Here is a 26,511-nt window from a genome sequence, read left to right as displayed (position 1 = left end):
TCTTGCCAAGTAGCATGCTATTTCAGCTCTCAGAATTCCTATGTTTTACTTTTACCAGTGGAAAAATCTCATTTATATTTATGGACTTACTTCCAAAATCAAGTCTTCAGTCCACTAAAGTGCAAAGAACTTTCCTTCTACCAGTTAGCTCTCTTAAATTACTAGAATAACTCCTTAGACTAGAAACAGAAAAGCTAGAATTCTTTGACAGGAATTCTTTAAGAAACAATTTCCCTTCAAAAACAGACATGATACTGTGGAAAAACACCTAAACAAATATGAAACAAGCTCCCACCAGTATTTCCAGTTCCCAGAAAACCCAAATTTGCCCTGACCTGTGAATGAAGGTAACAACTTCAGTGACTTAAATACTTTACAATCAAAGTTGCTTTCTCGTGGTCTCTAATATCTTCAAAAGGTCAGAACTGAAGATAATATTTGTATTAAGGTGTTTATTTCAAATAGTATTTTGGAAGTTAAAGTAATATTCAACAATTCTGCTCTGACTTCCAAAGTGCTTTTATGGTAATTGTTAAAAAAGAAAAGATGTAAAAATCTGAATAATCTCCAAAGCTGTTAAAAAAGTTTATTGCATTAAATTGTTCACTCCAAATTATGGAGTACTAACTAGCCATTTAAACTTTTCCTTTTATAAAATGGCTCTCCCTACAAAATACTTTTTTATTAATACTGTCAATCAGTTACTCATTTCATTTACTTCAGCCATGGAATTCAAAATCAGCAGTTTCTTTTAAGTCTCTCCATGTCTTGATTCTTTTAAGTTTCTCCAACATTTTCTTCCATGTTTTTTACATAGGAAACAAAAAACTTTTATCAAAACAACATTATTTATGTTTCAATTAGTCTGTTAATTCTGAAGATTAGCTTTTCAGAGCAGGACTATTATTCTTGTCTCCTTCTTTAATATCCTTCATTACAGATGCAAAGACCTGGAAATTATATAAAGGAAAGATTAATCCTCAAAATTAACTACTGCATAAAGAGATTTAAGTAACTATAGTTCATTAATATGAAAAACTAGTATATTTACCTCTGCCCCTGGAAGACTGCCATTCTCAAATCCTCTTGTTCATTTCAACCCAATTTTATGGTATATAATTAGATTCCAGTTTTCACTTGCCAAATATTCTGAAATTACTATTGGTAACAGAACATCTTCTGGACCCATATTCTTACATTTCTTTTTCATAAGCAATAAAACTGTGAGCTTATGATGCCTATTGTCTATCATTCAAGGAACAAGTGATTATGGTATCTTTTATGGTACTTAACTTAGATTGCCAATGTTTGCTTCCCTAACAGGACTAACCATCTAAAAAGCCAGTATCATACATTATATTCTTTCTATTGCAAATCCTTAGTATAAGGTAGGTGGTTTGTTTTTTAAGTATGTGCCACGCCCAGTGTAGAGCCCAACATAGGGCCTGAACTCATCACCCTGAGATCAAGACCTGAACTGAGACCAAGAGTCAGACTCCTAACGGACTGAGCTACCCAGGGGTCCTGGGTCCCTAGAGTAGGTGTTTGATACACTGTTGTCTATTTGAAATTTGAAGAAAGAAAGAAATGTGAAGAAAGAAATACCAAAGTTACATAAAAAGAAAAAAAAAGCCACAGATTTGGAAAGAGAAGCAATCTGCTTTAAATTCTTGCCTTTTCAAAGTGAAAAAATTATTTTTTAAAAAACTTTTTAAATTATGCACTAACATTTGAGAAATAAATAGCTCTTTTTTTAAAAAAAAAGATTTTATTTATTTATTCATAGGCACAGAGAGAGAGGGGCAGAGACACAGACAGAGGGAGAAGCAGGCTCCATGCAGGGAGCCCGACTTGGGACTCGATCCCGAGTCTCTAGGATCACACCCTAGGCTGCAGGCGGTGCCAAACTGCTGCGCCACCGGGGCTGCCCCGAGAAATAAACAGCTTTTATAAGAAGGCAACTAATTGTCTTAACACATCTTTTAGAATAAGTAGGAAAAAGTAACTCTACCTGAGTCCATTTTTTGGTGCTATTCTGCATCTGAATGGCTGCAATACAGCTGAACAGCTTTTCTGATGTGATATCTTCTGGTAATTTAGTTAGAAACTGTGCTATATGAATAAAGTCCATTTGTAGGAGAATATCTTCATATAATCGGAGGATTCCTAATCCAGTCCTAAATAAAAATTCCTCCCCATCTCTGCAAAATACATCCCAGACTCGACAGGCCAGGTCAAGTGGTAGTGATTTGCTATATAGTGTGAAGATCCTAAAATTAGGGAGAAAACAGTCATTGATACTTTTCATTCATTTATTCATTCACTCATTAATCATCTCTATATAAAAAGAACAGTGTTTAATTAGGGATTAGAAGGTAAATACGATACGATTCCTTCCTTCAAAGAACTTGAGTAGTGGGAAAGGAGTAAGTAATTTACAACCTCCCACAGAGACCTGGCCTAACACAAATTAGAGTGGCAAAACACCTAGTGGTTAGGGTTGTGGGCTCTGAAACCAGAATGTCTGAGTTTGGCATTAGGAGTGTTACCTTGAGGAAGATATATACCCTTGCTGTGCCTCAGTTTTCTCATTAGTAAACAAAGTATAATATTACCTCTCAGGATTGTTTTGAAAATTAAAGGAATAAATGCAAAGTATTCAGAACAGTGCCTGGCACATAAGAAATGTTCAATAAAAGTTACTTATGATTTTATGAGGAACCCAAATATCATCTTTTAGTAACCTAAATAAAAATTGTAACATCTGACTTTTCTCTTTTCTCCTACAATAAACATATACTGGGTTGTTGTTTTTTTTTTTTCCTTTACCAAACTTTACTTACTACCTCTTTTGGAGTATATATGGTTCCAACAGAATCACTAAAATGGTTTTGCCATCCTTTCTGACAATGTCTGATCATGTAATTCTCTATCAAGTGGTACTTTAAGGCAGCATTCTGGTTGGGGAAATAGGAGGAGCAGATGCTAGAGAACTTCTCTTGAAGCAGCCTTGGCAAAAGTTTTTTGGGTTTTTGTTTTTTTAGATTTTATTTGTAAGTAATCTCTACACCCAACATGGGGCTCAAACTTATAACCCAGAGATCAAGAGTTGCACACCCCACCAACTAAGCTAGCCACCCCCAAAATAAGACTTTTTTTTTCAAAGACTGTGTTTATCTGAGGCAGTGCTGATGAAACTTGAGGGAGGGAACTAAAGGCTCTTCCCACCCCTACTCTTTAGCACTGCCACTTACTTATTTCTCTTTTTTCTTGCATGACTGATTCTGGAATTTGTCCGCAGTAAGTTCAACAGAGGCAATTAAACAAAAATCCATGTCTATTTCTTAATTATAGACACATATTTAACTGCATAGCAAAAGCACACCCCTGGTAGTAGAGAGAATGGTAATTCATTGCTCAAAATGAGAGAGGGTACCAGCAGTGCCTAGGAAGTACACAGTACTATTAGTTACATCCTGCTCCCTGTTATCAACTGTGATACTTGTTGGTCCTCAAGACGGACAATTGAATACTTTCCCCCCTCTCTACAGATTTAGTATTTGATCTTGGTCCTCTGGGTCTCATAACATAAAATCTTTCTTCTCCCCATTATCTTGGGTCCTTCCCAAAGGAGCTCTGATGTTCCTAGTGGGAACTGAAAAGAATACACTGAAAAATAAGTTTTTAAAAAAGCTTAAATAAACCAAAAACAACTGAGAATATAGCATATTTGATCAAGGCCATTAATTATTTTTCTATATTAAAACTTAGTATCATTTATATGAAATCAACTGAATTTGATAATTGGGATTTTATGGCAATGTGGGGGCGGGGAGAGGGAAGGGGCCCCAGCCAGGAGCTTCTGAAGGGGGGGTGGGGGGAGTTCAGCTGGGGGGTGTCAGGTGTCCCTAGTTGAAAGGATGGTTGAATGGAGGCACTGGAGGCATGGCCATATGTAAGGTCTGAATGTTTCATATGTACTTTTTCTTTTTTTTAAGATTTTATTTAATCATGACAGACACAGAGAGAGAGGCAGAGACACAGGCAGAGGGAGAAGCAGGCTCCATGCAGGGAGCCCAATGCAACAGAGGACTCCATCCCAGATCTCCAGGATCACACCCTGGGCTGAAGGTGGCGCTAAACCGCTGAGCCACCCGGGCTGCCCCTTAACAACCTATCTTAAGATAATTGCTGCTCCCTTTGGCACAATTCACCACCCCACCATTCTGTATCAACTGGTAGCCTCATACAAGAGTCCTCGGCAAGCAAAACAAACAAAAAAAGAGTCCTCGGCAAGGAAGACGTATAACTGTAATGTTGGGAAAAAAAAGTGATCTCTTCTGTCAAAAAGCTGGATTAAAAAAAAAAAAAGGCTGGAGAAAGTCTTGAAAAAAACAAAGCCTTTAGTGAAAACAACAACAACCCACTATCATAACTATCGCAAGTTCTTGTATGTTAAAAATGATAAAGACATGGCTCTTTCTGATACCATAGCATGTAGATATTGAAGGAGATAATAATCCATGTAGAACACTCACTACAACCCAAGATACAGTATTATTCTGATTTTATACATAAGAAACTAAAATACAGACTGAGAGATTCTGATTTCAGCCCATAATCAAATGCCTCCCCACAAAAATGTGAGTTTCTCTATTTGTAAAGGAAGGAGTTTTTATCGTGTGCGTGAGATTTACGCTAGTTCCTAAAATACACAAAAAAGTTATACTTTGTTTTCTTTTAATTGTATTTTATTTATGTTATGACTTACCAGTCTATCAAGTATATGTCTGGTGTAAGACTGTAAGATTTAAAATGAAGAAATAATTTGGAGAGATTTTCTTCAAAAAATACTTCAAATGTTGCAAAATATTTCAACATCTAAAGACAGAAATACCAATAAAGTTATTGAGAAGTATACTTTAGAAATAGAGAAATTAAATCCTTAATAATAAATTAAGAGAATATCTTGCTTAGCACTGCTTTCTGAGTCTTTTCATCAATGATTGGTAGGGGTTTTCAATGGAAAACTTATTTTAGATCAGATTATTTTGGTCTTCTAATTACTGTTTTTTACCCTGAGCATTCAGACTATAAAAACTGAACGTCAAAGGAAAACACAATTCATTCCAAATGTTCGTACCATGTTGTGATCCACACGAAAAAAGGCCAACTGGCATGGCTTATTGAGGAGGTTTGCAAATGCAATGAAGGCATCTGCCTCTTCCAAATTGAGAATGAGAACTGCTGCTATGAAAGACATCCCTTGTACCTTCAAAGAGAAAAGAAATTAATCAAAATGTGCTTACAATAATAATTCTATACAGTTTATCTTATTGTATTCTTTTAAAAAAATTTTTAAAAGATTTTATTCATCCACTCATGAAAGATAGAGAGAGAGAGAGAGAGAGAGAGAGAGGTGTAGAGGTATTTTAAGAATACTCATTGTAGTCTTAAAAAATTATAAAGCGGGGCAGCCCCGGTGGCTCGGCAGTTTAGCACCGCCTTCAGCCCAGGGCGTGATCCTGGAAACCCGGGATCGAGTCCCATGTCAGGCTCCCTGCATGGAGCCTGCTTCTTTCTCCCTCTGCCTGTGTCTCTGCCTGTGTCTCTGCCTCTCTTTCTCTCTGTGTCTCTCATGAATACATAAAATCTTTAAAAAAAAATTATAAAGTAATGTTAAAGTAGAATTAATCAAGATTTCTTTTTAATGTCAATGAAAGTAAATATAGAGAACCTGCTAATAATTATGAAATCTCCCTAATCTTACATTTCTTGTTCATGTGTTATAATTTAAAAAGAATTAGGGAGGGCAGCCCAGGTGGCTCAGCGGTTTAGCGCCGCCTTCAGCCCAGGGTGTGATCCTGGAGACCCAAGATCGAGTCCCACGTCAGGCTCCCTGCATGGAGCCACTTCTCCCTCTGCCTGTGTCTCTACCTCTCTCTCTCTTTCTCTCTCTCTGTGACTATCATAAATAAAAAAATAAAATAATAAAATAATAAAATAAAATAAAAAATAAACTCATGACGATAAAATTTAAATGTCAACTTAAAATGTGAACGTTACAGGAACAGCTGGCTGGCTCTGGGTAGAGCCTATAACTCTTGATCTCAGGTTGTAAGTTCAAGCCCCATGTTGGGCGCAGAAATTACTTAAAAATAAATCTTTAAAAAATATGAACATTACATAATATTTTTACATTTTATGATGTAATAATACATGAGCAAGAGTTTAGACTCTTCATACAAGTTTCACTTTCTCCATTACAACTACTTGACCATCTTTTTTTTCTTTTTTTTTTTGACCATCTTTAATATAAAACCTGCCCCATACCCAAACTTGGCACTTCCCACTTCCCCCCTTTTTACTATGTTATATTTGTCCTGTAGCACTTACAACATTTTTTTTTTTTAAAAAAAGATTTTTTCATTCATTCAGAGAGAGCAAAGAGAGAGGCAGAGACACAGGCAGAGGGAGAAGCAGGCTCCATGCAGGAAGCCCAATGTGGGTCTCGATCCCGGGTCTCCAGGATCACACCCCAAGCTGCAGGTGGTGCTAAACCGCTGTGCCACCGGGGCTGCCCACTTATCACCTTTATTATAATATATGATTTGTTTGTGGTCTGTCTCCTCTTTCTACATTCTAAGTGTCAGAAGGGGAGGAATCTTTATTTTCTTCACTGAAGTACCTCAAGTGCCTAGAACAACACCTGACCTATAGCAATGAGCACACAATAAATATTTGAGTGAATGAATGAACTAATGTACAAATGAACATGGAACAAAATAAAGTTGCACCAGACAATCCTATTCTCTTAAATTCTTCTATTTTAAGACAAAGGTGAGAAGATGAGGTTTTATGACTTCCAATTAAACATGGCAAACTGAACACTTACATTCTTCTATGTTCCCTCCAAAATCCAACTAAAATGACAGTAAAGAAAAAGAAATACTAGGAGGACAAAGAGAATGGAAAATAATATAAACAGTAAATAAAAATGTTACTAGCATTCTAGAAATTGTAACTAAATGGAGAATGTTAAAACTAAAATACTTGCAGAGGAGGAAGCCAATAAGCCAATAAGCAGTACACCAATTCAGCCACAAATCTGGAAGGCTCAGAATGGTTATCAGGCCCTTCTGAAACTGGGGGTCTGGGGGAGAAGAAGGGGAGTTTAAGCTAAAACAAAGATTGAGGGATGCCTGGGTGGCTCAGTAGTTGAGCTGCCTTTGGAGTCCCAGGATCGAGTCCCACGTCCAGCTTCCTGTGGGGAGCGTGCTTCTCCCTCTGCCTGTGTCTCTGCTTCTCTCTCTCTCTCTGTCTCTCATGAATGAATATATAAAATCTTAAAAAACAATAAAATAAAAACTAAGATTGGTTGAAAATTTATAAAAGGAGAAAATCCCCTCCTCTATTCTATATGGACGGATGCCCATCTTTCCTTCAACCTGACATAATAGAAGAAGTTTATCTCTGGAGGCACAGTGAGAAGACAATAGGCACCACCCCAAGAGCAGTGGCAATTAATAAGAGTTTGCAGAGTGAATAATAAAATTCCCAGCAGCTCTTCCAGAAATCTGGCAGACCGTCTCACAAGCCTAGCCCTAACCCTGCGAAGATTCCTCTCTGGGTAAGTTGATGAACCCAAGAAAAACAAGACCTAGCGATTACATACATTTAGGAGCTAGTACAACATAAGATACTTTGATAACAGATAAGATGTTTATATTCAAAAACCAGATTGAAACAAATACTTACATAACCAACATCAGGTCTGTAACAGGTATATGCTCCTAAGATACTATGTAAGACATCATGATATGGGCCACCCTTAGGAGAGAAAAATGAAATGTCAAACTGTACAAATAACTGTCTCTAAGTTAATTCCCAAATAATTAAATTTTTAAATAAACTTTAGCATTTCCTAAATGAGTAGTTTTAGTAAATTGTATCACTGCCAGAAATATTCTAAATACACTCTAAGATGTTTCCTCTAAAGAATTAATAAAAAATATTTAATCCTGAACAATAAAAAGTCAAATAAATTCACTTGATGGATACAAGTTATATAGTCTATGTACCATTTTACAGTTTCTAAATTTGATACACTAAGATTATGATGAAAACAGACTGTTTCCTTTCACACAATATAATTTTAGCAAAAAGAAATCATCAAACTATACCAAATTAAGTTTGTTAAGAATTTTAATCTTAGTGGTAAATAATTTTTATCTCATTTTATCAATCTAGAGAAATTCCATGTGTGAAATATAAAGTATACACAAATGTAACCATTTCTCAAATTAGAAGCAACTCATGACAGCCTCTGCACAAAATCATTTTTATGAACCATTTTTTCCTATTTCCATAGTAATTCTGGAAAACTAAGATTTGGGAAAACGTTCTTTACATTTTAACAACTGACTAATAAGCAAAAATGTTCGAATTCAAATATCTTACAGAATAAAAAGTAAAAGAAATTCACCTTAATGAATGAAGTCATTATGGGCTATGCTAACTGTAATGCATTTAGTCAGTAGAACAAAACAACAGAAATTCCTTTAGAATTTTCCTAATAGTTTCACATTTTTATATAAAGGTCTCCAACTTTTTTTTTTTAAGGTCTCCAACTTTTATAGTTTAGCCTTCTAAAAAATAATAGCTATGCATTTTACAATTTGTTGCCTAGGATTAAAAAAAAATTTTAAAGTAGTTCTAACTTGTTAGAAATCCTCACCTTTTGAAAGATGTAAAGGGATGGAAATGTACGGGATATATCCAACTTAATTAATTCCAGACTGGCCTCCCGATCAGCAAGAGATACACCTGTATTTGCCAGGCAGATATAAGATGATTACTTGGCTATAACCATTTCAATCTTGTACATACAGATTGATCGATCACACAGCATAGATATGTTACTTAAGGAAAGTTAAAAGCTGAATAATCAAGAAATTTAAAGAAATGCCACACAGCTTTTCCTCGAACTTAGAGCCTCTTACATGAAGAAAATATTTATATATTTGTCAGAAAGGTTTATGAAAGATTTCTACCTCTAGTTTTTTTAGGCAAGATAAGAGCAGACTATCAGGGACACCTGGGTGGCTCAGCAGTTGGGCATCTGCCTTTGGCTCAGGGAGTGACCCCAGAGTTCCCAGTTGGAGTCCTGCATTGAGCTCCCTGCAGGGAGCCTGCTTCTCCCTCTGCCTATGTCTCTGCCTCTCTGTCTCTAATGAATAAATGAAAAAAATCTTAAAAAAGCAAAATTTAAAAAAGAGCAGACTATCGCTCCCACAATAACAACTGGGAAAAAACAAGTAAGTTTCCAATAGGACAAGTTTGGGTTTTTTTAAAGATTTTATTTATTCATGAAAGACACACAGAGAGAGAGAGAGAGAGAGGCAGAGACACAGGCAGAGGGAGAAGCAGGCTCCATGCAGGGAGCCCGATGTGGGACTCCATCCCAGGTCTCCAGGATCAGGCCCTGGGCTGAAGGTGGCGCTAAACTGCTGAGCCACCCGGGCTGCCCGCACAAGTTTTTTAAAAAGGTGTTAAGAATGCTGTGGACATAGAGATATCTAAAAGATTTAAATCCCAGGAAGAGAAGAATTTTTCCAAGGTGGCCATTTTTCTTCCTAGAGGTATCTGCCAAGTCTAGGCATGAGTTCAGGACTGAGCTTGCCATAGACAAAGGTACTGCGCTTGGGAAAAGAGAAACCAAAAGAGCTTTTCATGACCAAATAAGACTGCTGTGATAGAATCTGCAGGAGCCTGAATGTATAACTGGTTTATCCCTAGGGGCTTTTGCTGAGTGCTAGTGTAGGGCAGAAGGCAGGGCTGGAAAGGTAGAAGGAAATTACTCAAAATCACAAGGCCTTTGGGAGAGTATTTCAGGAGAGGAAGAAGCTGAGAATAAAAATAGAATAGTTCTTCCTACCAAGGTATTTGAAACCCACGATGAACTAAGTTCACCTAAAGCTGAAACCTTGGCCTGCAGGGGAAACCTCAACTTCAGTTTATATATATTCTTATACACAATGATTGATGTATAATAAAAAATTTTTAAGACATGCAAAGAAGCAGGAAAACATGACTGGCTTGTAATCAAGGGGAAAATGAGCCAACAGAAGCAGACCTAAAGATGACTCAGTACTGAAATTAACAAATAAGAATATTAACTGTTAAATGTTAAAGAAAATAGAGGAAAAGATGGGGGAAAATGTATTGGACGGAAAGATGAATAATTTCCACAGAGATATAGAGTCTACAAAAAGTACCAGGTAGACATTCTAGAATTACAAAATATCTGAAATTAAAGACACATTGGACAGATCTAATAGACTGGATATAGGAAAATAGAGGATTGGTGAAATTGATTACAGGTCAATAAAAATCATTTAAACCGAGTCACAGAAAGAAAAAAATACGTTTTTTAAGTGAAAGAGACTTGTAGGACACTGATAAATGGTCTAACACATATGTAATTGGAGTCCAAAAAAGAGGAGAATTGAGGCAGAATATTAAAAAAAAAATGGCCAAAAAAGTTAAATGACAACTGCAAATTATAAACACACAGGGAATAAGAAATCAATAATTTAGACAGAAGATGATTTCTAACTGGAACAATTCTTCATTTACATGCAATTAATTTCTACTAAAGTGCAACTTTTACCATGTAATCATGACAATGTCTCAAAAGTAAATGCTTATAATTTTAATTCTTATATTTCCAGTATTTCATAAAAATAAAAATGAATTCAAAAAGAATTATGAAACAGCTAAGGTCCTGTCAGTATAAAGCGTCTTACATCTGCACCTTCCTTGCACTTTTAGTTTCCCACAAATAGCTGACATAGCTAACAGGTCTCAAGATGACACTTACGTGAACCCTTTTCAAATCAAGTCTCTCTAACACTGTTTACTTGATTTTCCCCACCCTACTGTTCATCCTTCTAAAATAGAACAGTATTCAAAGAAGTTAGCAGAGTCGTTTACATACTAATAGAAAACCATTTCTCTATTCTAAACCACATTCATTTTTAGAGTTTTACTTACTGGCAAGAGAAGAGTGTTTGCTATCTATGAAGCAGAACAAATATAGAAAGAAAAGTGGCAAATAGCTCTCCATATTCAAGGCCAAGGGATGGCTGAATAAATCTACTTATTTTTTTTTAAGATTATTATTTATTCATGAGAGACACAGAGAGAGAGAGAGAGAGAGAGAGAGAAGCAGAGACACAGGCAGAGGGAGAAAGAAGCAGGCTCCATGCATGGAGCCTGACATGGGACTCAGTCCCGGGTCTCCAGGATCAAGCCCTGAACCAAAGGCAGCACTAAACCGCTGAGCCACCTGGGCTGCCCTCTACCTATATATTTTTATTCTTTTTAAGATTTTATTTATTTATTCATGAGAGACACACACACACAGAGAGAGAGAGAGAGAGAGAGAGAGAGAGAGAGAGAGAGAGAGAGAGGAAGAAACATAGGCAGAGGGAGAAGCAGGCTCCATGCAGGAAGTCTGATGTGAGACTCGATCCCGGGTCTCCAGGATCATGCCCTGGGCTGAAGGTGGCACTAAACCGCTGAGCCACCTCTACCTATGTTTAAGAAATAATGACAACAGGAAAAAAGTGTTCCTATCTTCTCTAAAATGATTAGGAAAGAAAACTGATGAGAATGAAGGGAAAGATGACGTCTATGAGTTAATTAAATGAACAAAAGCTAAGGCATGATAAGAATGATAAATAATGTATTAGGGAGTATATGAAAGTCAGTGAGTGAGGAGATAGGAGGTCATAGGTGAGGAGCGAAGACCATCTATTTTTAAGGTAAAAGTTGGCTTAAAAATACTTCACTCTATCAGTCTTACTGTTGTGAACAAATCCTGGGTTCCCAGGTCCAAAAATCTGGGTTTACCTCACAGCTTCATTGCTTACAAGTTAACTACTTTGAGTCTCCTCCTATACTTTTTGGGATAATATCACCTACTTAAAGGGCTATTAATGTTAAAGGAGATAATGTTGTAAAGCAATTACTACAGTTCCTGACCCATGGTAAAAAAACCACACTAGTATCTGACTGGATTTTCACCCAGAAATTTTTACTAAAAAGAAAAATCATACCTTCCATATCATTCTCTGAACTTGTTTCACTGAAGCTTTTCCACCGTTCTTTTGCTCTTGAGAGGAAGATTTCATAAAGTTCTAGGGAAACAAAATAAAAATTAGTAAGTAGTAGGAAAAATACATTCATATACTTTAACTTTTTTTACTTTTTTCCCCCTGGTCATGGAAAGGTTCATTTGTAAACTTGGGGCTACACATGTAACAAGGTAGTTTTGAGAATTAAGTGCTGTGAGAAATACATACATGGAACCGTGGGATCACTTGGAGAATTTCCCAACCCAGATGGGAAATAAAGGAAGGATTCTTAGAGGAAGTGATGAGCTGAGCTGTCCATAAAGAATAGATAGGAGTTTTATAAATGAACAAGGTGGAAGAAGGCATTCTAAGAATTCTCATCATGGGCAAAGTCACAGAGAAAAAAAGAGATCATGACTTATCTGGATGAATTACAAGAGATTTCAGTACTCTTATATTATAATGGGTGAGAGAGGAAGAGGAAATGAGGAGGTTGGATGACAGAGGCAAGCACTAGATCCTGACAGGACAAGACTCAAATGGTATGCTAAGGCGGGTAGAGTTCATCCATAGGTGCAGGGGTATAGCACAGTCTGATTTATGTGATTTGTGTCAGTTATGCCAGCAGTAGTGTCATGGGTAGGTTGAAGCTGAAGTTTTGCTGAAGGAAAGTTAACAGTTTTATTGTAATAGCCCAAGCAAAAGATGATGAGGCTTGAACTTGAGCAGTGATAGTGCAGTTGGAGGGAAGGAATGAACACAAAAGATATTCAGAAAGTAGAAAAACCACAACTTGTTGAGAGAGTGAGGGGAAGAAGGCAGACTCATTAGGACTCCCAGGTTTCTGGTTGGAGTAGCTGGGTAGATAATACTGCCAATGAGAGAATGAACACAGAAGAAGCAAATTTGTGACTTGTGGGATGTAGGAAGATGGTAAGTTCACTTTTGATTTGAAGGTGGCACATGTGGACTGGAGAAAGAGTTTGAGGGGCATCAGCATATAGGTGGTGATTAAAACCACTTTCATGTGTGTTCAAGATTATATAGGGCAAGAAAAAATGAGAAATATGGATTTCCAGAAAAGACAAATACTGAAAGGGTAGACCCAGGAAGAGGCACATCCAAAGGAGAATAAGAAATGCACAAAGAAATAAAAGAGAACCAGTTGTCTTAGAAACCAAAGGAAAGAGCATTTCACTAAGTATACACAGGATAGGGAGTTGCTGTGTGGGAGTTGCTGTGTGACACTGGACAAGTTACTTAACCTCTTCTAGCCTCAGTTTTTCATTCATAGAGTTGAGAAAGTACTAGTACTTAAATCCTGAGGTTTCAGATATTAAATGAGATAATATATGTAAAATCTTGGAAGCATTTGGATGTAAGCTACAAAGAAGGAAGTGATCAACTGTCCAGTATCTTATAGCAAAAGTACACACTGGAATTTGTAGCACAGAGATCATAGGTGACCCTGGGGGGAGCAACATCTGAAGGTGGAGGGGGCAGAAGCCCAACTGCAGATATCTGAAGAACCTACAGAATATACCTTCTAGCTAACAGATTGGATATATGGGGGTAAATGAATTCTGATTTAACTTTTACTCTTAAAAATAGAGAAAATAGAGAAAAATCTTATCACAGCTTCATATAGCAGGCATCAAAAGTGTGGCAAACTGAAGAACCTGATTTTACCAAAACTATTTACTACAATAACTGGAAAGATTCTGATAATTAACAAGATAATTTTCATAAAGCTCTTGATACCTTACAGACCCTCAATAAATGCTAGTATTTACTTTCCTTCTCTTTTCAAACCGGTTTCTCCATTATGATATTGCTATCTAAAGCTACCTAAACTTCAGATTTGGTCAGAGAGCCTGAATTCAAAAATCTCTACTCCTATCTTTCAAGTGCCCAATCAACTTTTGAAACTACCACTTTATGCATCCAAACGCAAGATCTCAATACAATTTCAAGAACAGAAGAAACTAAATTTTTTTCAATTCAGGTTTTAATTGTCTTTACTGCTAACCATTACTGAAATTCGAAATTATACAAAAACAGAACATTTCAATGACAGATGAACAGCAAAAAACATATACACCAACATTTATATATTGCCCATAATACCAAGATCATTTTTTTTACCAAGATCATTTTTGCTTCAGTTTGCCTTTTTTTTAAAGTTTGTTTAAAGGCAATAGGATGAATATGATTTTTTAAAAATTCAAATAGTATAAAACAGTATAGAATGAAAAATAAATTTCTTTCCCTCAGATGTAACTATGCTTACCAGAAATCTAAAGATGGAAATATGTATGCACAAGTATATTCAGACCTATCTTCCTCTTGAAAAAAGTGTGGCAACATATTACAACAGTGACCTGCATCTTGCTTTATTATATTGGAAACGATCCCTTATTAGGAGAATAAAATTGCTTTAGTTTTCTTTTTTTTAAACAACTGCACAGTATTCCAATGTATGACTGTACCATAATAATAAATATTCTCATATCGCTAAGAATCAAATCTTTATTTAAAAAAAAGCTGACTAGATATATTTCAGACTCTATTTGAGCTCTTCTCCCTTTTCACTTTTCATCACTCAAAGATTTAGGAAGAAGATTTTTTTTTAAAAGTCAAAATTTCTATTATTTGAGTCCATCAACAATTTGATAGAAGAGGTGGATATAATTTTTTAATTCAGATATACAATTTTTTTTGCAGTTATCAGATATCAAACTGAAGTTCACAATTTCTGATTTCAAACTGATTCCAAGCCACATCCAGTTTCACTCTTCTACTCAAATTTTAAAGCTCCGAGAAGAAGAATGGCCCACAGAATAAATCATCTTTGGGAGCCCCAAAATTGATCTAATAATAAGAATGTGGTAATGCACTTTAAAAAAATCAAAGGACATCTCTCCAGGGAAGATTTATGGTGCTTATTTACTATAAGAAGACCTGAAATCTCAGTTCAATTCCATGCTTGACTGACTCCACACATCTCATTTATGTTATTCTGAATCTACAAATGTAGAACCTGAAGCAGACTTAAAGGTATATCTTGGACTTGAATTACGAACTCTTTGAGATCAGTCTATGTTTCACTTTCTCATTTTCTGACGATGATGTTGTATATACTCTCAGCAAATTTTACTTTCACTCTAATTTTATATTCATTACCACAAATAACTGTTAGAGCAATCCTTTGAGATAGCTTAATAATCTTACCTCCATTTACAGATGAAGAAAATGAGTTCTCTTAGATGTTAAGTAATTTGCCCAAGGTCACAAACCTAATGTATAGTGGAATCAAGATTTGAACCACATTTGACTGACTTTAGAACCCTTACTCTTTTTCTCTATTCTACTTATTCTAATTCTACTATTCTATTCTTATTCTACAAACCCTTATTCTACTATTCTCTAAATGGTTATAAATTTCATGATTAAATAAGTAAAAAGTCAAACTGTTAAGAATCATTAAAAGTAAACAAAATCATCAAAAGCACATTTACTTTGGGGGGCTGGGGTAGCTCAGTCAGTTGAGTGTCCGACATTTTAATTTGGCTCAAGTCATGACCTCAATCAAGGTTGTGAGATCAAGCCCTGCATTGGGCCCCATGCTCAGTGCACATGGAGTCTGCTTCAGATTCTCTGTCTCTCTCTCTCTCCCCAAGTCACGTTCTCTCTAAAATAAATAAAATTTGGGGGGGTACCTGGGTGGCTCAGTCAGTTAAGCATCTGCCTTTTGCTCAGGTCATGATCCCAGGATTCTCAGATCGAGCCCCACATCAGGCTCCTGGCTTAATGAGGAGCCTGCTTCTCCCCCTGCTCATACTCTCTCTTCTCACTCTCTCTCTCTTTCTCTCAAATATATAAAATATTTTTTAAAAAATTAAATCTTAAAAAAATAAATTTACTTCAATTGAAATTTAGCTTCCTTCCTACCATTAATAAAAAATAATCACCTAATCCATTCCTGAATACACAACTATTTAGTAGAGAAAATATAAAATTACTTTCAAAATAAATAACTTGGGATCCCTGGGTGGCGCAGCGGTTTGGCGCCTGCCTTTGGCCCAGGGCGCAATCCTGGAGACCTGGGATCGAGTCCCACATCGGGCTCCCCAATGGGAGCCTGCTTCTTCCTCTATGTCTCTGCCTCTCTCTCTCTCTCTCTCTGTGTGTGTGACTATCATAAATAAATAAAAATTTAACAAAAAACAAAAACAAAATAAATAACTTGGTTATGTTACCAACTTCATAAATTTTGAGCTTGAAAAAGAACTTTTTGATTATAGTATCACAAAAGGTTAATACCAATTTAACCATTATATTAATGTAGAAGTTATCAGGACACTTAAAATCCTAACTCCAAAGTTCTTTTTTTTTTAATTTTTTAAAAAAATTTATTTATTTATGATAGTCACAGAGAGAGAGAGAGAGAGAGAGGCAGAGACGCAGGCAGAGGGAGAAGTAGGCTCCATGCACCGGGAGCCCAATGTGGGATTCGATCCCAGGTCTCCAGGATCGCGCCCTGGGCCAAAGGCAGTCGCAAACCGCTGCGCCACCCAGGGATCCCCTAACTCCAAAGTTCTGAACAAAACTGCAAAATTTCAAATAGCCATCAATACTTTATCACCTCATCTGTCTGCAAAACCTATTTTTAAGGCTTTAAACAATTACAATATGTCCAATAGTCTTTAAAGTCAAGGATTTTATCTGAGAGTTCTAACTATAATATATATATCTATCTATATCTATATCTATATATATTTCCTTTTGTTTCAAGCACAGAGGGCAAAACAAATCTCTGTTCTATTTGGAGGGAAGGGTTGAGTTAGGTAGACTCTAACCTTTTCTAAGCTAAATTAAAAACTTAATTCTTCCTTTATTTTTTAATTAATTTTTGTAAGGGATGCCTGGGTGGCTCAGCAGTTGAGCATCTGCCTTTGGCTCGGGGCATGATCCCAGAGTCCTGGGACTGAGTCCCACATCGGGCTCCCTGCATGGAGCCTGCTTCTCCCTCCACCTCTGTCTCTGCCTCTCTCTGTGTATCTCTCATGAATAAATAAATAAAATCTTAAAAAAAAAAGATTTTTGTTAAAGTAAACTCCTACTCCCAACACGGAGCTTGAACTTACAACCCCAAGAACAAGAGTCACATGCTCTAGTGACTGAGCCAGCCAGGTACCTCATTCAATTCTTCCTTTCAATTATATTAAAAAAAAAAAAAAGTCTAGTTTAAAGTAAAATGTTCATTATGATACTTGTGAAAATCAATGTTAAAAATCATTCATAGGGACACCTGGGTGATTCAGTTGGTTAAGTGTCTGACTCTTGATCTCAGCTCAGGTCATGATTTCAGAGTCCTGGGATTGAACCCTGCATCAGGCTCTCCACTCAGCAAGGAGTCTGCTTCTCTCTCTCTCCCTCTGCCCCTCTCCCTGGCTTATGCTCTCTCTCTTAAATAAATCTTTAAAAAAAAAAAATCATTCATAATCATGTTATTCAAAGTTGGCATAACTTTTAAGATTATTGTTATAATTCTGTCCAGTTAATATAAAGCTGATTTGGTACAATGGGCATCCTTGTAGAAAAGATTTTGTACCCAATCCTGTTAATTTTCTTACTTTTAGAGCAAGAATATATAGGTCAAAGGTTATTTTTTGAGGCCTTTGATAAAAATTTCTATATTATTATCAGTCATACCCTATGTGGGTTATTCTCATTTATTTTAATCACTTTTGAGAGGTAAAAAAAACAGTACCTGTTGTTCTTTTAATATATATGTCATTGATTTGGCTATCACTAAGAAAAGGATTAAATAAATTATAATACAGCCAAACTGTGGAATACAGTGCTATAGTATACATAAGGTACATTTGTATGTAGTGATATAGAAGGATGTTCAAGACAGAGTATAGTTTGAAAAAAAAAAGCCACAAAATAAGCTTATGGCACACATTCCTTTTTGGGGGGGGAGGGAGCCTTAAAAATTATCATACGTTGATGCACACTTTTTTAATGTGCATAGGGAAAAGATCTAGAAGAACATACATTAAACTGCTAACTTATAGCAGGATCAAAAGCAGGAGTTTGAGTAGAAGAGGGAGAAGAAACATTGCGTGTACCTTACTATTGCTTGTCTTTTAAAAAATTAGCATGTAATAACATTTTTTAAGTAACAGCAACAATCTATTATTCACATTACTATATACCAGAGTCCCTAAGTCTTTCTGTGGTGCCACTGTCTAGCACTGTCATTATCACTCAGACCTATTTATTAGCACCTTTTATTACTAACTACTTTACATATTCCTCTATTTGATATTATCCTAATTTTATATAACCTTTCTTTTTTTTTTTACTGCCTCTAAACCACTCTACATTTTACTTTTATCCTTTAAGGTTTTAAAAAGCATAAGAAAAAAAACAGTTCTTGAGAGTCCTCTTTTTGTTTTTTAAATTTGAAAATTGTCAAATAAAAAAAATTCAAAAGGACTGGTTTGGATAGAGATGCAGGAAAAGAAACTTCTAGCCTTCCACCAATATTTATGTTTTTTTGAATAGACTAGACTATTTTACTTTTCCTTGTATATACATCCACTGCTACCTAGAATCCCAGAAGTTATCTGCAGTGAAGATATTTAGATGTCAATAGTATTACTGATGGTTGTCAACTAAAGGAAAACCCATAAATCTCATTTATATAGTAACTTACTCATTAAATCATAAAGGTTTTAGAAGGAGTGGGAATGAAGCATGCTCTTAAAATGACATTATATATGATAATGTCTTTTTAAATGGCCAATCTAGTAATCTGCTTTGTAACTCTGGAGATGACTATTCACATGTGTGGGAGTAACTGAATATAGAATACAAACCAGGAGTGATATTTAGTTCATTTCCTACAGCTAGACTCCAAACTTTCCCACGAACACTAGGGGGCAATCCCTGCCACCACAATTCTCGAACTCTTCTTGTACTATGCCTAGAATTAAAGGGGGAGAAAAAAAGGAAAGAGTTACTTTTTATACCAAAAACACTAGTTGCATGATGGTTTACCTAGTCTATGGCCAAGTGACTGAATGATTTTTAAGAACACAGTTAAATATGTGGTGATCCCTGGGTGGCTCGGTGGTTTAGCGCCTGCCTTTGGCCCAGGGTGCGATCCTGGAGCCCCGGGATTGAGTCCCGCGTCAGGTTCCCGGCATGGAGCCTGCCTCTCCCTTTCCCTCTGCCTGTGTCTCTGCCTCTCTCTCTCTCTCTCTCTATGTCTATCATAAATAAATAAAATCTTTAAAAAAAAAAAAAAGAACACAGTTAAATATGTGATGCATTCTTTCCATGGGGTTCATGTTTGTAGGCAACAGAAACCTAAAGAATACATAGCACCCTATGGAAGACAATAGTAATTTAAAGGGAGCTGCTTTCAACAGCTGCCAATTATAGGGTACAATGAGAGAATCAGAAATATGGGACAATCACAAAAAAACAAGATAAAAGGAACATAAAAATTTGTCGTCAACTCAGTAACAAAAAGACAACCACAAGGTATTTACTATGGGTAAGGCCTTTGTCTTTGAGAGGCAGTGCAGTCTACTGAAAGTGTAGGCTTTAGAGTCATAGAGACCTGAGTTCAAATCTAATTTAACTATTCATTAATTGTATAACCTTGGGCAAATTACTTAACCTTTCTGACCCTGAGCTTCTCTAAAATTGGGAGAAGATCATAAGAATCAAATGTGATTAAAGAGTCTAATTTGTTATCTATCACATAGTACCAATATTAACAAATTCCTCATGCATACCCTACAGTAGGCACTGCAGAATACATCTCCAACCCTCCAGTCTAGAGAGAAGATAAGGCATATACAAAAATATGATCAGAAAATAAAAGACAAAGTAAAGCAAGTAGTACATTAGTCTCAAACTATTATGAGACATTATAGAAGGGAAAGGTCGTATATAGCAAATTTATGTTTATGAGAGAAGCATATTAAAAATCACTTTAATATTTAACATTTAACAAATGCATCTTACAATGAATGTATGTCTTTAATATTTTCTTTACAAAAACCTGCTATTACATCAATAGTGCATCTTGTGACAAAGGATATGTCAGAATTAAGAAAATATGGTAACAGGAAATTACCATTTCACAGATCAACTAGCATTCAGATGGATATCTTCAAAGGATAGATAAGATTCTGACAGGCATAGAGGGTGGTCAGTTAGGGAAGTATGTATTAGAGACTGAGGGATTTATAAAATTAAAGGCACAGAAATAATCATGAAATTTTTCAGACACTGATTCACAGTTTCATTTAGCCAAAGCATAAGATACATGTTGGAAGTAATAAAAAATAGAGTATTAGAAACATGAGATCTTTGGAGACAGACTGGAATTCAGGAAAAGTCTGCTTACTTACATTACTTCCCAATTGGGCAGTATTTCATTGATCCAAATTACCATTGCACTTGCGATATTTTCTTCCTGTTTAAATCGTTCTTTCATTATTTTTTTCCTTTTATAGGCTTCTTTAATTTCTGTTTTAAACAAGTAAAAATTAATTCAATACAAAAAAGTTAGGTCATATGCCCTTTTCTATCTAAGTCTAAAAAAGAGGTATTAAAAATGACATTAGGGGTAGCTCAGCTGGTTAAGCATCTGACTCTTGGTTTATGCTCAAGTCATGATCTCAGGGTCATGAAGTCAAGCCCTGCACTGGGCTCCATGCTCAGCAAGGAGAGATTCTTTCATTCCTTTTCCCTCTGCACCTCTCTTCCTGCTCATGCTCTCTAAATTTTTTTAATGATATTAAAAAGTAATTTTGCCAATGGTACTTTTACAATTTACCCTTTCTACTATGATGTCTCACTTTACTAATTAGATTGAAATTTAAAAAACCATTAACAAATACACAACACTCCTCTGAAAATCAGAAGTCACAAATCTGAAATAAGAGGTGCCTCAAAAAGAAAAGTGATAGGGGCACTTGGGCACTTGGCACTTGGCTCGGTGGTTGAGCATCTGCCTTTGGCTCAGGTTGTGATCCCAGGTCCTGGGACTGAGTCCCACATCAGGCTAACTCCCTCTGCCTATATCTCTTCCTTGCTCTCTGTGTTTCTCATGAATAAATAAAATCTTTTTTTAAAAAAGAGAGAAGTGATAGATATGTACATTAAAAATATAATTATATCATATTGTTAAATATAATACATAATATAATAATATATATTTAAAATATAATTTTAAGGATTTTATTTATTTATGAGAGACAGAGAGGCAGAGGCAGAGGGAGAAGCAGGTTCCATGCAGGGAACCCAATGTGGAACTCAATCCTGGTACTCTAGGATCACACCCTGAGCTGAAGGCAGACATGCTTAACCTCTGAGCCACTCAGGCATCCCATCTGTTTATATATGATTTAGAACCAATGGGGACTTCAATGGTCAGCTAGCCTAAATGTTTACTAACTGCGTTTCACAAATACCTCAGTAATCATTTTAAGGGGTAAGCAGGAGGTCAAGTAAGCAACTCCTCTTTCTTTAATTTGTTGTAAATATTAAAATCCATATAAGGTTTCTTTTTTTTAAGATCTATTTTATGAGAGAGAGAGAGAGACAGAGACAGAGAGAGAGAGAGAGCAAGCAGGTGTTGGGGCAGGGGGTGCGGGACGCAAGGGAGAGGGAGAGAATCTCGAGCAGACTTCCCATTGAGCATAGAGCCTGACCTGGGGATCGATCCCACAACCCATGAGATCATGACCTGAGCCAAAACCAAGAGCTGGAAGCTCAACCAACTGAGCCACTTTGGCAATCCTATGTAACGTTTTGTTGGAGAGAGTTCCACTGCTTTTATTTTTTTTTCCACTGCTTTTAAAATAAAAAAAGTGTTATAAAATAATAAAATAAACCAAAAAAGTATAGACAGAGTGGCTTGAAAGCCTAAATCTAGTCAACCTAACACCCCCCCCCCAAACTTCACAGTCTTGAGAAAACTAACATTAGGTTTATTTACATGCGGTGTCAAAGATTAGTCATTACCTTCCGATTTCCCAATTTAATGTTATTTCTATATCATGTTGTTAGCATCACATACTTATCAATAACTATCTTAAACATTAATCAACTAGTAAAGTCAAAGTTCAGAGTCAATTAAAATTTGTTGGGTATGTTAGGAATATTTCAAATTTGAGACAGTAAAATTAACTCAACCAATGTTTAAATGATACAGCTTTTAGAAAGATATAACTGGCCTTATAGGTTTCTTATAACAGTTAAAAATTAACTTTATTTCCAAAATAAAGCCACAAGATAGAAATGTATACATTAGTATTCTATTAACTTAAGTCAAAGAAAAAAAATCAGTTAAAAGGCATGTGTCTAAAAATATATATAGCTGTATAATATTTTCTAAAAATGTATCCTGAACTAACAGTGGTTAGTAAATAAATACTGCTAAATTATCCTTACATTATACTTTTTGGTTGGAGGAGAGAATAAAAAAATGTGTGAATTTTTATACCAGAATAGACATTTATGCGCCTGTCCAAATGACACTTCTGGGATTCTAGAGAGACTCCATTAAGTCACATTAGTAAACTCCAACTTCAAATCGTATTCTCACAGTCCTATAGGAAGTTACCTTAAAGTGTTAAAAGTATTAAATTATAATATTTAAAAGCTTAAAAACTGTACAAGTGAATTTCATGAAATAAATTCGTATCACTTTCACTCATAAGTTAAAATAATAGTAGTCCAAGGTTTATGACTGCAATTACAAGAACCTTCTTAGTCTACTGCCTTTCTCCTCATAATAGTCTTATAAAAGTACTTGCAGAAAAAAAAGTATGACATTTTATTTTTATTATTCTTATTTTTTTGACATTTTAAATAACAGATTTAGTTAGAAAAATGAGAAATCAGCATTTTATTTATTTATCTATCTATCTATCTATCTATTTATTTATTTATTTTTTATTTACTTTTTAAACAGCATCATTTTAAAGATGGACTTAATTTCTCATCATCCTGTTGAAATTTAACCAACGGGTTAGATTCCTTTTGACATTAGTAAATTAAATATACCAATCAGAGTTAAACTTTATACCTCGTTTTTTAGCCTCGGCCACCATCTCATCATATTCTTGTCGGTGACGTAAAGCTTCTTCCACAGATTTGGCAGGAAGATTTCTGGAAAAAAAATGTCTTAAGCCAATTTTTTAAAAACTAACTTTTAAATGTATAAATTTCTTCCTTTTAATAGCCAAATACAAAGAATTTCTATCCAAGTTTCTCGTTTCACACCTTAAGTAAAAGGTTGAAAAGAACTCTGCATTTCAGAAAATAATCAGAATCCAGGTTGCTAATATTTGTTAATATAAACGTTACTATATTTATATTCTGATGTAGTATACTTGTTTATATATTATTTAAATGTGTCAGATTCAGCCAATATTTCTAGGTGGTTTGTTAAACCCACTTACTAGGTTTCTTTAGTCAACTTTTTGAGGTATAATTTTCATACAATAAATGAACACATTTCAAGAATACAGTCTGACAAGTTTTAACAAATGTATATACTTGGTGCAACCAACATATTCATCAAGATATACAACAGTTCCTTCACTCTACAAAGTTTCCTTATGACTATGACCCCTTTGCACTCAATACTTACCCACCTCCTACCTTAGGCAATTAATTACATCTCTGATTTTCATCTCTATACATTAGTTGGTTGCCTTTTTTTTTTTTTTAAGATTTCTTTATTTTAGAGAGAAAGACAGAGTGAGTAGTGGGGCAAGGAGAGGAGCAGAGAGACCAAGAGAAATCCTGAAGCATACTCCCCCTTGAGTGTAGAGCCTGACATGGAGCTGGATCCTAAGACTCTGAAATCATGACCTGAGCCGAAGCCAAGAGCCAACACCTAAAAACTGAGCTATCCTGGCACTCACAGTTGGTTGCCTTTTAAAGAATTTCATATAGATTGTTTTGTGTCTAGCTTCTTTTGCTGAGCATACTTTTGAAATTCATCCACGTTATTCTGCATATTAGTAATGTATTTCTTTTAATTGGTGGGCAGTGCTCTATTTATCCATGTGGATGAATATCTAGATTATTTCCAGTTTAGGGCCACTACAAATAAAGCTATTAAAAATATTCACCCCCAAGTCTTCATGCAGGTATATGTTTACTCCAGGGTACATTTCTCTAGGGTAAATACCTATGAGTAGAATTCTTGGGTCATGTGGTAAGTGCAGGTATACTTTTATAGCAAATTGCTTCCCACTTTCACAGTGTTAAGATAACATTCTAACAATAAATTTGATAATCAGTTAATCACTTGCATATAATATATTTTGGCTTATAAAATTAATGGCTTTGGACAGCTAGGTGGCTCAGCAGTTGGGCATCTGTCTTTGGCTCAGGGCGTGATCCTGGGATCCAGGAACCAGTCTCACATCGGGCTACTTGCACAGAGCCTGCTTCTCCCTCTGCCTCTCTCTCTATCTCTCATGAATAAATAAATAAAATCTTTAAAAAATAAAATTAACAGCTTCACAGAACAGGTGATTTAGATATATGACTATGCAAAAGAAGGACATCTGAGTATTACCATGTATCCAAATATATCATTATAATGTCAAGTTTGAGGGGTCAGGTTTTTTAATTTAAAAAAATTTTAAGGGGATCCCTGGGTGGCTCAGCGGTTTAGCGCCTGCCTTTGGCCCAGGGCGCAATCCTGGAGTCCCGGGATTGAGTCCCACGTCAGGCTCCCTGCATGGAGCCTGCTTCTCCCTCTGACTGTGTCTCTGCCTCTCTCTCTGTCTCTCATGAATAAGTAAGTTAAATCTTAAAAAAAAAAGGGGGGGGGGAGTCACATGCTATATGCCTGAGACACCTAGGTGACCCTCAGTGTTTTAAATTATTTTCAACAGGCTAGGATGGGGAAAGATAAGTGACAAACTTTCAAATGATACATTTTACCTCTCAAGGTAGATTCTTCTTCTCAAGATAGATTCCTCATGTATGTTGTAACAAGGAGGAATGACTTAAGACTTCTTTAAACCATAATGTAATAAGAGGAAAAGGCTTACCCTCTGCTTGATTAATTAGAAAAATGAATATACTAAGCAATAATTCCTAGACAATAGACAATAGGCAGCACAAGACAGTGATCCTTATGAGAAAGGAAACAAACATGGTAATGCTACAAATACAAAAGCCTGAGCATAAAAAGACTGGGGCTTCCAAGTCTCAGTGCTGGAAGGAAGTACCCAGGGCTCATCAGTCTTCCTGAGTTGAGGAAACAAGGTTTGGAGTTGAGGAGGCTGAGACAGCTAGACTTTGCAGATCAGAGCACAGAGAAAGGGGATCTACAGAGGGGGACCCTCAAATTTCTGGCCCAGTACTATTCATGCATGTGTGTGATCAAATTACAGTAGCCAAGGAAAGAAATACCAGAAAAGGAAAAGGCAAAGCATTCTCAAAGATCACACTGGGCCATCCAGAGTGGAAAGACCTCTTAATAGATAGGGTATCCAGTGAATAGTTAGGATATTGCTTCAGTAAGTAAGGATACTAGTCCTAAACTAAAGGCTCTTCTAGCATCACTCTAACAACAATTAGATTAAAAGGGTCAAACCAATTCCAAAGAACTTCATATGAGACTAAAGCCAAACAACATTTAAAGGAACACAAAAAGCCCAGCATCCAATTATGTAAAGTCACAAAAGCTAGGGTCCAATAAAAATTGCTAAGGAAGCAAAGAAGCAGGAAAATACAATTTATACTGAGGAAAAAATCAGCAGAGATAATGCAGAAATATCAGATAACAACATTGTAACTCAAGGATGATAAACTGCTGTTGTAAATATACTCAAGAAAGTGGAAAACAGCAGGAACATGATATGAAATACTCAAGATCCAAATCGCATCTCTACAGATGAAAAGTATAATTTCTTAACTGAAAAAACACAAAAGATGGGCCTGACAGATTACAAACTGCAGAAAATAAATGAGATTTAAGATATAATAGAAATCTCTGCAAAATGAAAGACAAAGGAAAAAAAATCCCTTAACCCCCACCCCCAAAACAGCCTGAGTTGTGGGATATGAATCGTATTAAGCAACATAATATATGTTCAACTGACTCAGAAGAAAGGGGAGAGGAGGCAGACAAAAAAAAAAAATAGTTGAATAAAGCTACAATTTCTCCAAAGTTGATAAAAAATGATAAATGCAGACACATTGAAGTTCAATCAACCCTAAACAGAAGGAACACGAGGAAACACACCAAAGCCTATCATCAAATTCATAAAACTCAGAGATAAAAATCTTAAAAGTATTTCAAAGTAAA

The 26,511-nt window shown here is 35.8% G+C and overlaps 1 protein-coding gene across 5 annotated transcripts in view; it reads right to left on the bottom strand.

The window, feature by feature from the left end:
• Positions 1-568: 568 nt before the first annotated feature.
• The window catches only part of TBC1D12 (TBC1 domain family member 12), a 93,144-nt gene continuing 67,201 nt past the window's right edge, over positions 569-26,511 (bottom strand). For all 5 annotated transcript variants that reach the window (XM_055300244.1, XM_055300245.1, XM_055300246.1 and 2 more), the window contains 10 exons: positions 23,263-23,345; positions 20,579-20,696; positions 19,031-19,137; positions 12,123-12,203; positions 8,738-8,826; positions 7,759-7,830; positions 5,144-5,272; positions 4,772-4,881; positions 2,012-2,270; positions 569-950 (listed from right to left, as the gene is read on the bottom strand). In XM_055300244.1, coding sequence (XP_055156219.1) covers positions 882-950; positions 2,012-2,270; positions 4,772-4,881; positions 5,144-5,272; positions 7,759-7,830; positions 8,738-8,826; positions 12,123-12,203; positions 19,031-19,137; positions 20,579-20,696; positions 23,263-23,345 — 1,117 coding nt within the window. In that variant the 3' untranslated portion in view covers positions 569-881. The remainder of the gene's footprint in view (positions 951-2,011; positions 2,271-4,771; positions 4,882-5,143; positions 5,273-7,758; positions 7,831-8,737; positions 8,827-12,122; positions 12,204-19,030; positions 19,138-20,578; positions 20,697-23,262; positions 23,346-26,511) is intronic.

This window comes from Nyctereutes procyonoides, unplaced genomic scaffold (genome assembly GCF_905146905.1).
Source record: "Nyctereutes procyonoides isolate TBG_1078 unplaced genomic scaffold, NYPRO_anot_genome, whole genome shotgun sequence".
Classification (NCBI taxonomy): Eukaryota; Metazoa; Chordata; class Mammalia; order Carnivora; family Canidae; genus Nyctereutes; species Nyctereutes procyonoides.
The sequence above is the reverse complement of the archived record's forward strand: the minus strand, read 5'-3'. Positions and strand labels throughout refer to the sequence as shown.